Source organism: Amphiprion ocellaris, chromosome 10 (genome assembly GCF_022539595.1).
Source record: "Amphiprion ocellaris isolate individual 3 ecotype Okinawa chromosome 10, ASM2253959v1, whole genome shotgun sequence".
In the NCBI taxonomy this organism is placed as follows: domain Eukaryota; kingdom Metazoa; phylum Chordata; class Actinopteri; family Pomacentridae; genus Amphiprion; species Amphiprion ocellaris.
Window position 1 is genome coordinate 11,242,975 of NC_072775.1, and position 12,636 is coordinate 11,255,610.

Here is a 12,636-nt window from a genome sequence, read left to right on the forward strand (position 1 = left end):
TGAAGACACATCATGAGTGAAATAAACAGTCAACACCATGGTTGAGCATTTCCACCTTTAAACTGCAGCCTTCTGATGATAATGTCAAAAGCACAGATTCAGATTTCCAGAGTTTTATATGCTATAAACATATAAGAAATCATTGCAGTCAGCTTGTGTGATGAGGATTTCCTTATTATTATTCCTCTTCGGAATCACTTTCTGGTTTAAACCTGTATTATTGTAATTACCCCCAATATTGCAACTTTTCATTGTGTGCTGTAGAGTAGTTTTACGCTATTTGATAGGGGTCATGGGTGAGCTGGTGTGCTCATGCTGCAGTAAGTAGAGAGAGTGCATGGAGAGAGGGGAGTAGACTTCACAGATCTGCTGATTTTAGTGAAAGCAACCATGTGTTTTTTTCCCCCTAAACCATCTTAATGCAGGAATGGGTTATTTCTACGGAACACACATCTAAATAACTTATTCATTGACTTACCTTATTAAATGATGGTCTATTAGTAGCCATCATTCACTGACTGACAGCTAGCACATTATTTACTTGTTCTGTATTTGTTCTGGCATTTATTTCATTATATAATTAACTGGCTTTTTGTTTTTGAAAGGCTAAGATTTAGCATACAGTGCAGTATAACTCGATCAGTACAATTTCCATCATTTGTAGATGATTTTACAAGAGCAGCAACACTCACAAGCTTGCTTTCTATGTTTCTTTTTGTGAACACATTAGGCTTTTGTATTATAGTGGTATCTGTATGAGTGTTGGCGATACGTGGGTGGGTTTTACCTGATATTACATAAGTAGTGTCGCCTATCACACTAGGAACACTAATGATGAAGGCCCCATTCTCAGGATGACACCAATAAAATAAAAAAATTTAAAAAATGCAGGAAATGATCTTCAGGGTCAAGGCAATTGCATGTTGCTCTTTTCATGAGACATTAACAGATTTTTTGCATCATTTTTGTGTCATTAAATACAGCTGTACAAAGTGAATGCTTGTACCATGACAGCAAAACAACTGAGCAGTGTCTTATTATTTTGATAGAAAGTAAAATTACTGTATAATACTTGTATAATTCAGGCTGTCCACTAATAATTTTATCACCCAATTCAAGTTTCTTATCAGCAGTGCAAGTTTGCATTATAGATAATACAGATTACATCGTAATTACTACCTGGAAATACAGTACTGTTATATTGATTTTCATACCAGAAAATAAATAATAACTGTATTAAATTGGTAGATGATTGATGATTTATCGTGCAGGTTGTTTTGTGTTTGCTGCACTTCTGCCTGTGGTGCCAGTAGAACAACACACTAGCATCAACTGTGGGGATAAATTACTGAAAACACTTTTTATTTTTCTAGAAAACCAAAAATTCAACATAGAGACTGAACACAACAATATAACACTGGTGAAGGAAATATAGAATCGGACTTCTATGTGACGTTGCAGTGTCCACCTTGTAGGATTAGATGGGACAGATACTGAAGCAGGGAACATCGGTAACCCTGGTGTGTGAGTGCATGAGTGTCTTTTTAATGGTGTAACAGTGTCTTAATGAAAGAAGGACTCGACTACATGAGACAAAGATTACAACACTTCAACCCTGAGCCTTATTCAACATAAATACTCTACATCGTAACAGAAACGGACATGGACAGACAAACACACTGTACTGGCCAACATACTGTAGAAAAGAGGTTCGTACTGTGTCTTGGAATGCAGGAAGTTTCCAACCCGTTGACTTGTCAGGGAGGCATTCAAGGATGAAATATTCAGAATGATGCGAGGACGGTATTTTCATTATGAGTGTCCATGAGAGCACTAGCCGCTTCTCCTGTCAGAAAATTATATCGACAGCAGTCTGCGTGTTGACGAGAAGTCTCAGTGACAGCTGTGTTTATCCCATCAGGGAAAGAAAAGTGTTAGATCGCGAGATCTCCATCATCGTGTAAAGGCTTTACTGAGGAAGTAAACCTAAACCTTCTCTCCCTTTGGAGACTTTGATTTTGGTTGTAATCTTTCTCGGAGTTGATCAGACGAGCGGGTTGTGAGCGTGACAGCAAAAAGGTGCTTGTTTCCAGTCAGTAATCCATTTATCTCAGGCTTGTGGGACAGTCAAAACAAGTCCTCCTGGACATGGTGTCACATTCTATGATCCATCCATAACACTGGAATGACAGTTCTTTCATACTGCGGCTGACGAGTGCACGAAAACAGGGCTATGTCATGTCCTCCTCCTCTGAGCAGTAGTCCCGGCCCTGGATATGACATTGGGAGATGTAGAAGGATTAGTCCAATTAAACAGCCTCACGGTATTATTATTCATTTACTGTATTAAGATACAACTTGTTCCCAGGACAGCAAATAATGCAATCAAAGCTAACGGCGTCTCAGAGATACATACTAAGTGTCATTTGGAATCTGTGCCATCTGTGTCAATATTTAAAGCTGATAGACTTATAGGAGTTTTTCCGGTTTTAAAGAGCAGCATAAGGAGGTTGGAGGGTTGTACTGCTGGTGTACTTTGTAGGACTTTCACTCAGGAGACTGAGGCTCGTGTCAGACTAACTATTTTTATACTTAATTTAGTTTTATTTTGTGACTGTGTTTTCACTGACTCTTTGGTTAAGTTTAGTCACCAAACTACTTGTGGCGCTTTTCCATTAGCACCTACTTGGCTCGACTCCACTCGGTTTGTGAGGTTTTCCATTAGGACGTAGTACCTGGTACTATTTCAGTACCTACTCGGCCGGGGTTCCAAGTCAGCTGAGTCGAGCCGATAATGTTGACGTCTACAGAGTGCAGGCCACTGATTGGACAGAGAGTCACGACACACGAGAGCGACTCCTTCACGAAAACCAGCGTTTTGTGACTTCAAGAATCTTTTACATTACTTATCCCATTGGAGGCAAGCTCACTTTAAACAAACAAGTATGTTTTGAAAGTAACGTTGTTGTCTCCTGTATGAAGACAATAAGCTAGCTAGTTAGCCATCAACGCTAACTCTGTGGCCGGGCCGCCGTGCTATGATGACTCCACCCACAATGAAGTGGTACTCAGTTGCAATGGAAAACGACCTAAACCGAGTAGAGTCGAGCCGAGTCGAGCCAAGTAGGTGCTAATGGAAAAGCGCCATTGGTTAGGTTTAGAAAAAGATCATCTTTGTGTTTAAATACACCCCTTCGCAACATTAAGCGTGTTACAAAGCAAACTTTCTATTCCCTGAAAATTAGCAACAGGGACAACACTATTTCTGACATTCAGGGAATTTTATAGGTCTATGGCACTACCCAGCATGTTGAAAAAAATACGTTCAACGGTATCTAGTTGGTTTAAATGCAATTCTAAGTGGTGGGAGTGAGAACAGGCTTCATGTAAATATTCAACAGCTCATTTTGTTATAACATGATATTTTCAACATTCCGTAACATGACGTTGAAAGTTAATAAGCAATGATATTGAATTTTTTTGTAGCCCCAGAGTATAAAGATAAAGCTATATTCTGTTGAAATATTTGCAGTATGACCTCAGTGCAAAACAAACGGTACATAATATAATCAGGCTCCTGAGATCAAATTACTTTTTTCACTTGGATTTGTTACTAAGAGGTCATTAAATCACACACACTACGACTGAAGACTTATTTCCGTGGTTGCCCTTGAAGAGAAGAGAAAGATGGTCTTTCTAGACTCAACACATTCTCCAGATACAACATATACACCGGTGCCATTGTGAAAGAGGACAATTATTCACCATTAGTAATCCCAAAGAACAAAACTACAATGCAGCTGTGAGAATTATTGAATTCTCAGCCGCATCTATCTAGAGGAGAGAAACGTGGCTCATACTACTGCTATCTTCATCTGCACACACATATGTCTGTAGCCCCAAACTGAAAAGACAAGCTCTTCTCTAGGAGCCATTGAAAGGCATTCTGAGAAATGTATGAAATTGCAATGGGACATAAAATCAGAAAAGATAGAACTATTGTTGCGTTATGACGAACAAATCAAATTAGAAGCCAAAATCAGTGGCCAGTATGTATGTTTGCTTCTCAGTACTTTCACACCTTTTTACTCTGGCAAGTTGTTTATTCTAGAGACATTAGTCTTCAGAACAACTAAAACACAATCAGCTGGCAACTGCAGTTTTCTGTAAACATTGCTAAAACAGGAGTTATTTTGCATTTGTGAGGGACCGTTTTAGCTGCAGATTAATACTGATTTAGCCCTGTAGTGAATGTTTCCTGCAGCAGGATGGTGTATGTGGGATCATCTCAAAATAGACTACAGTGCCTGTGCAACAGTGTGACTCACTTATGCATTTGCTTTTGGACAACATCGGAGCTCGAGGACACAGAGCTACAAGATATTTCTTATTTGTTATTAGACTTTGGCTGCACAGACAATACTTGTAATTTACTTCTCAGTAACAATATTACTTTTGGGCATAACTTCACCCCCAGCTTAGTTATTTTACCTGCATAATTCTGAAAAATATATTGCCAAAAAACAAAGTGATATGGGTGCAAAAAAGTGTACACTGTAAAAAATGTCTGTACATTTTACAGTAAAAATCTGTAAACTCTGAAACAGTTTGATGCAGTTTATATAACACTGAATCACCGTAAATAGGTTAATGAGGAAAAAATGTGTTTTTTAGATTTTTTTTTTCTCTTGACAAAATACATTTCCTGACTCCTGCACAGTTTTTAATGGAAAAATGTCATAATATCTATGACAGTACTGTAATTTTTGCATTTAATTCGCGAAAAGAATACAGTTTTTCCTAGTTAAATGTGCATATTGTTTTACTGCTAATGCAAACATGCTGCAATATTTATAACAAGTAACATGGCAATTTCTGTATTTATTACATGTAAAAAATACAATTTGTTACTGGTCAAACTGATGCACTTTTATGTTAATAACAGACATATGATTTAATATTTATGACAGCTTTAACTGCAATTTTTCCTAAAAATACACATATTAAATGTTAAATACACTAACTGTTGTGCTGATAACAGAAAAATGCTGTAATATCTATAATAAGTTACACAAACTTTATTTTATATAGTATTTTCATGTAAATTTTCAAAATTTTTAAAGGTTAAAACTTTTTATTGTACAGTAAAATATGAAATGAAGCACATTTTTAAACCCTAAAATCAACAATAAATACATTTCTTTACCATAAAAGTAGAAAATGTTTTACTGTAATTGTACGTTAGCGTTCTGGCAACCACAGCTGCCGGAATTTTACTGTAAAAACAACTTCTTCTTTTTTTTTTTTACAGTGTAGGGCTAGTTTATGAGTGGCAGCATAACATTAGTTAGAAAGAGTGTCTGAAGCTGAAAAAAACATAATAAAGGTGCTTCTATGTCAAACGCGTGTGTGTAGACTACTGCACCAGAACTGAAAAATACTAAGTAGTGGTTGAGCAAAAAATAGCCTTAGGTGTGATAAATGATGTCTCAGTCACACTATATTTGAAAATGAGACTCACAGTTAAGGATGAGGGCTGAAGGAGGTGGACCCCCCAACTGTGAATAGATGGGAATTAACTTTTTTTAAACTATATAAATTACATGATGTAGATGAGTATATATAGGTGGCTTTTCACTACAGGAACTCGGGGCAGGCTTGAGATGATGCAAACGTTTGCCGGAACACCCCTATAATTGGCCTTTAGTGTAATATCGAACAACTTTGACCATGACGTCAATTCCAAGTGAACTAAAACAATGACAATTAGTAGTTACTGAATGCATCCCCAGTTCTGTGAGTACGTAGAAAATAGGACAATGGAGAGTTTGTTTTGTTAGCCGATATGGTGAATTCTACATTGAAGATGGTGATGTTAGAGAGGAGAAAAGTGCTACTCGATGATGACGTCAAGAAGGCAGAAAAATGGTGCTTGTTGTCCTCCGAGAGTTTACCCAGTTAGTGTTTGTCATGTCTGAGCTTAACCAATCAGTATCAAGACCCATTCATCAGTTTTTCAGGGCGGCTTTGAAGTACTTACACTGGAGTAGGTACTTTTTTCTCCCCCAACAATGACCCTGAAAGAGGCTTTACAGGTGTGGTTCTTATGGTCAGAACACACACACAAGGTTTTGGCTGCTATAAAAATGTTGATCTTGTACGGTTCCAAATTATTTAAATCACTACATAGCCTGTTCAGCCATTTCAGACACATGGAGTACAGATTATCATAAATATGGAAGAAATGCCCATATTTAACAAATTTATCTCCAGTTTTGGCCATTACTGGAGCTATGGGCTGGAACCTCCAAACATAAATGCCAAATGCTTCGTCTTTGGAAATAGACTGGTGAAGATGTCCAATCACAGAACCACAAAAAAGATATTTAATTGGGGCATCTCCAATCATCAACCCTGGCAAATGAGCTAAAATCTTTATTTCATTTGAACAACTCATTCATTTTTCATAATAGGCTACTCTGTGATATTCAGGAGATGAGGACTAATATGAGAAAAATGGTCTGTTGACATTTGGTACAAACCAAAATTATGAATTTGTTGTCTTATAAAGGACAGATACAGTGTGGAACCTTATATGAAATATAATTTAAGTAACAGACAGAGATCCCTGTGTGCACAGCTATGCTCAGGAACATTACCGTTAGCTTTAGAGGCTGGGAGGTTTAGTGCTGCTCCAGAGAAGGACAGAATTTGTTTGCCGTGTAATTTAGGAGAAGTTGAGAATGAGGTTAATTTTATATTTTACTGTCCTGTATATGAAGATAGCGGGGAGGTACTTTTCAGTAAGATGCCCTCTATTTATTTTGGTTTCTTTTGGTTGGATGACCATGAAAAACTAGAGTTATGTTTTAGAAGAGGAACCCTTTTCATGGCAGAATTTCTTTGCCAGGCCTGGGATAAAAGGCAACATATTTAGTTTAAGGACAGAGCAGCAGAATAATGTGTGTTTTGGATGTATTGCTGCAATGCTGGTACATTGGGTTTGTTCATGGTTGTGTACATGACACGAAAATAAAGAAATCAATCAATCGATGTGTTTCATCACAGTAGAGTAGAATCATTTAGTTCGCAGCTCAAGAAAACACGTGTAAGTCTTTAAATAGCTGCACTGGCAGAACACACTGGATGTGACAGATTGAGACTGTTTTGCAGTATCATCTGTCGTGTCCTCGTTTGCCACAGATTTGCAGCAGTGATCGGATTAACCTCCATTATGTCAATTTAGCAGGGGCTTTGTTCCAAAACGCAAAAACATAAAGCGATGCTCCAGTCGTGATGTGCTGTTTTTTACCTTTTCAATTTTCTCGTCCAACATCCTGAAGAATTCCTGCTGGCTCTCTGAGGAGTGGATGCTCCTGCAAGGAAGACAACATAGTCTCACAGTACAGCCTTCTACAAAACATTTATTAATAATACTGTCATAGCAAAACTGAGCAACACCATTAGTCAGTACTTACAATATCTTTCCATTTCCGTTTGATCCTGTTTCATCTGTGTGTTGACCTTTACCCAGGAGAGCACTTTTCTCCTACAGGACAACACACACACACACACACACACACTCATAAATGAATCAGTCATCCTATCAAATTATTGTCTTACGTTTCATGACGAACGGCAGAGCATGAAACATAATTAAATAAGTGCTTGAACTGACAGATAAATTGTAATGAATTATTAAAACATTTTGAAATGAGCTACTAGAAAGTATTTCTTTCTAATAGTACCTAATGCTATATAACAAACGGCTGGTATTCATAGAAACACCACTATCTCCTCACATTATTGCTTCTCGTCATTATGCAAATAGATGCAGCACGGTCCTCTAAAACGTTATCAGATGTAGCTGAAAATGAACTTCGTGTCAGAACTTATTCTAATTGCAAATTTACCCTTTTCAGTAACAGTAAGATAAGCAGAAGACGTAATTAAATATGAGTAAGTGTCCTAGTAAGACACACTTAAAGAAGAGAGGACAAAGAATACAAGGGGAATCACGCACTGTGCTGTCCTGGCCGTCCACTCCTGCCTCTTCTCCACTGATGTACTTGACTTTTTCCACTCCTTTCATCTTGTACTCATCTGTGACAGAGTGGGAGACAGAGAGGCAGAGAGGAGGACATCTCCTCTTATTAATACATGTCAGCGGCGGCAGGAACGCAGAGGACGACCCACTCACAGCCGCTCTGATCACCACAATCCTCTGAGGTTAATAGTTCTCATAGTTCAGTACTTGGCAAAGTAATTATGTGCTTGAATTCTCACGCTCCAGACTAAATCCTCTCGTAACAATGGTTGGCAAGCAGCAAACACATGAGCTGACAGCCTGATTCGCCTCTTTTCTCTGCCTCTCCATATTTTTCTCACACAAGTGCTGCCCCCTCCTCTATCCCACTCCTACGCTTTTAGAAAAGAGGAAATGAAAATGCAGATATGAAGCATGGTAATGACAGCCTGTTGGACACGTACAGTTATAACACTTGAGATTAATGTTGTGTAAGATATTATTTGTTGTTTATCTGTAGAAGCTTGAACGCCTGCTATGATAGCTGAGCTCTGAGATAACCCACTGACATTTGTCACAGATTATGGTGGCATCATGTACATCTTGCATGAATAAAGCATTAGTCAGAGATTCATTCAAGTGCTTTTAATCACTGCTGACCATTAAGGTTGCATTTAAACTTTGTATTATACATGAAGCACTTTTATGTCCCATTTGGCCTCCAGTTGGTTTTAAATAACTGAAAATGAATAATAAAAAATAAGCTTTTGTTGATTGTGAATATCCCCAAACAAACACTTCCACTAGGCAGCATTTCTGTGAATGAAAATGCCTCCTTAATCAGACAGGTCAGAGCAGAAAGGTCAGACTGGTTGGAACTGACTGCTGTACTTTCTATATTTGTGAGTACTTGAGTTTCTGACAGCGACTGAGTGATATACACCACCGTTCAAAAGTTTGGGGTCACCCAGACAATTTCATGTTTTCCATGAAAACTCACACTTTTATTCATGTGCTAACATAACTGCACAAGAGTTTTCTAATCATCAATTAGCCTTTCAACACCATTAGCTAACACAATGTAGCATTAGAACACAGGAGTGATGGTTGCTGGAAATGTTCCTCTATACCCCTATGGAGATATTCCATTAAAAATCAGCCGTTTCCAGCTAGAATAGTCATTTACCACATTAACAATGTCTAGACTGTATTTCTGATTAATTTAATGTTATCTTCATTGCAAAAAAAAATGCTTTTCTTTAAAAAAATAAGGACATGTCTAAGTGATCCCAAACTTTTGAACAGTAGTGTACAGTTTTTTGTGGTCACTACGCTACAAGGGCAGCAGTTCACATGTAAGGAACATGCAGACCACAATCTACTGTGCATGTATGAAACATGTCTTAGAGGACTAGTCCAGTTACAACAACTACACATCCATGGTATCAACAGCTGTCTGTGTACACATTTGTGACTTAGACAACCTCTCTTACAACTGTGAGTATCATCTTGTCTGGGTCACACTTTTGGCCTTTCATTACCAATTAATCGTTGTTAGGCTTTCTGAGTAATGTTGCTGACCATGGTCATTGGTGGTGTGATGTTTGTGTTGGGGGGAATGAGTTTCTCAGGAACTATACAATAACATTTACTTCTCTGCACAAATGAGATCTTGGCATTCGTCTGTTTGAATTGTCAGACAAGTGACTTGAAAGCTACTACACTGAACAAGCATATGATTAGCCTGAAGCTAAACCTGGGACTGACTATAAACATCTACAATAAATTAACCATGTATTAATTATAGTGTGTTAAGCTGATACTCTCCAAAGCTGAAGGAGTGACTGAGTTGGAGAGTGAAGCTAATTCTTGTTCATAACAGATTAAGAGACATTTAGCTTGGCAGAGACTGAAATACACCACGTACCGCTGAACGAATTGGTGAATGAATCAGAATGAATATTTTAGGAGAACTGAATCAAATGAACAGTGTGCCAAAATAGCAGTCATTTCGCCCAACTCTTTATGGCCACACTTTACTATCATCTAATGGCTGCTGCCAGCAGGATAACACACCATGTTACAAAGTAAAAGTAGCTCAAACTGGTGAGAAGATCTGAATCCAGTAGGACACCTTTAGGATGTGCCAAAAGACTGTAACTAAAGCTTGGCAGCATAAATCTGCAGCTGAGAAATCTGCAGGAATAATGTAATACAGTCATGTTAACATGGAGCAGAACTGAGGCTGTTTGAAAGGAAAGAGAGGACTGACGCAGTATTAATAGGATGTTCCAAACTAAGTGCTTGGTGTATATTTATGAAGAGCTCAAAATATTTAAGTTGAATAATGAACTACATTCATAATGCAATTTATCAGAAACTATTATGCCAAAATAAGCTGCTTTTTCATTTAAAATTTACCACCTCAATCGTTTTTACTCTTGGTCAAAAAATGTTTTAAACAGCGTGCATTTTTCACATTTGTACATGTTTTATTGACCAAACAGTTACCAAAATGTTATTGCATTTACTGATAGTGAAATTAATTGTTCATTGCAGAGGTACACTAGAATTATCTTTAAAATTATCTTAGTAGCTTCAATTGTATCAAATCAGTTTATTCATGTGGTCTGCAAATGTTAACAATCAGGATTAAAACAGGAAAAACAAGATTACAACTTATAAGAACAAAATCTAAGATAAAATAAATCTTATTAACTAAAAATTAGGACCATTCAGAGCTACCCAAAAGCACTGAAAATGTGTAAGTTTTGAAATGTATCTTTAAAATATCACTAGAATAGGAACTTCATATTAGTATACCAAAGCTTTTGAACAGCTGAACAGTTCTATTCGAACCATCATGCATGACTGCCTGTAATAAAACGCTAACTAAAGGTCCCATAAAAATCAATGTCAAAGTCTTCGAGGGTTCAAAAATAAAGCTTGCATTTATTTTATTTCCAATAATGAATCCACTTTAAGTGCCACTGGGTAAAAATGCAGAAATACCTTTGTCTGAGAAACTACAACCTCATTTTTAAACGGTCACTCTAACCCCAAAGGAAAATAAGAAAGTGGAATTACACCTGATCAGAGAGGTACATGGGAAATGTGAGTCTCTAAAATAATGAACAGACTGACCAGACAGGAGGTCTCCGTTGCTGTGGGCTTTATTCTGGCCCTCCTCACCGTTCGGCACGGCAGACACCTGCTTAGCAGAGGTGCAGCCCATCTCCTTCTCCTCAGCTGCTCTCCTCAGCCCCGAGCATGACAGGCACACCTGGGCACAGGTACGAGGGAGGAACAGTGTTTGGCTGGAAACGTGCAGATCAGGACTCCAGAAACTTGCTTTGTGCGTAAAAATAAAAAATTAAAGCCTCTTCTCACTCCTGATTAAGCTCCTGTCTCTGGGGAAGGAAAGAAGAAATCCCTCTGCATGGGAATCACTATTTTCATAATCAATTAGTCATGAAGCGCCCCGCCCTAGCATTCAAACACGCCGGCCTCTCAATCTATTCGAGCAAAGACAATAAAATCGACGGGTTTAGGCTGGTCGTGAATCACGCACACGCCGGGCTGGGAAAACACCAATCACAACGTGCGCACGGCGGTGCCAGCTGCACCGCAACAATAAGGCCTTTCAGCGTGCTGGGATGCCACTGTGCCAAGCCGCCGGGTCGTTTCAGCGGTGAATGGGGGGTTTCTGTGCAGCTCAGAGGATTAAACTGGCTGCGAGCGAGTGTTCCCATCACCGGCGTTATAACGCAGCAGTGTGTTAAAGCTACATGACCTGAGCGTTTTTGCATTAGGCTCTGGAAAATGCACAGCGATTCATCCCCGTATGGTTGATCCCAAACACCCTGGTCGCTCAGCAGAGTCCAGCTGCAGAGTCAGCTGCTCCTGACCCATCACTCACTATCCTCCTCACCATTGGCTTAACCGTGGAGCCTACATTCATACCGGTCCAAGCTGCATCCCGGGCATCACACTGCGATTGAATGCATTTGTGAGCAAGCGAATAAACATGAGAAACGAGGTGCAAGTTGCCTTTAAAGCTGCAAAATGTCAACCACCATCTTCTCATTATTTTCTGCAACATCGGAGACAAATAATAACAAAAGATGGGAAAAGAGCAGCCATTCCACGACCAGCAGCCGAGACCACATCACGCACACGGAATCAATACGTTACACAAATGATATTACTGTAGTTATTAAAAAAAAAAAAAAAAAAAAAGTACCTCTCAGGTGTATCCATGGTTCAGAGCTCCTTCCTCTGGGATCAGTTCAGAGAGGCTTTAGTCCAGACGGAGGACCAAACCAGACCGTATCTGCATCTCTGGGCTCAGCTCAGGCATCAGTGGGGCTGCAGTCAGTCCGTCTGCCAGCTGTCTGGTCGGACCGCTGGAGCTCATGGCCTCGGAAACTCAGAAAAGAGCATCAGCTTCGGAGAAAATGACGAATCCGATCAAACCGCGGCTAACACGAGCTGTTTCGAAGTGGATATTTTGAGCTAAAAACACCTACATCCATTTAATTTGTCCATGCGACTTTCGGCAGCGTAACGTACCGCTTTAAATGCGGTGGAAAAAATGAATCGTGCGCCTC

At 39.0% G+C, this 12,636-nt stretch overlaps 1 protein-coding gene across 1 annotated transcript; it reads right to left on the bottom strand.

Moving 5' to 3' along the window:
- Positions 1-1,341: 1,341 nt before the first annotated feature.
- zgc:55943 (uncharacterized protein LOC406337 homolog) lies at positions 1,342-12,593 on the bottom strand. Its single transcript, XM_023292561.3, has 6 exons — positions 12,270-12,593; positions 11,171-11,309; positions 8,024-8,103; positions 7,479-7,549; positions 7,313-7,376; positions 1,342-2,270 (listed from the first exon to the last, which is right to left on the bottom strand). The coding sequence occupies exons 2-6, from the start codon at positions 11,259-11,261 to the stop codon at positions 2,232-2,234; spliced, it is 345 nt and encodes a 114-aa protein (XP_023148329.1). The 5' UTR covers positions 11,262-11,309; positions 12,270-12,593; the 3' UTR covers positions 1,342-2,231.
- Positions 12,594-12,636: the final 43 nt, after the last annotated feature.

Bases quoted from the DNA above. Each gene is read 5' to 3' on its own strand.
- zgc:55943 (XM_023292561.3), bottom strand. From the start codon at position 11,261: ATGGGCTGCACCTCTGCTAAGCAGGTGTCTGCCGTGCCGAACGGTGAG. The intron at 7,550-8,023 runs GTGCGTGATTCC...GTTGTCCTGTAG, and splicing joins TGGACGGCCAGGACAGCACA to GAGAAAAGTGCTCTCCTGGG. The intron at 2,271-7,312 runs GTAAAAAACAGC...TGTCATATCCAG, and splicing joins TGGACGAGAAAATTGAAAAG to GGCCGGGACTACTGCTCAGA.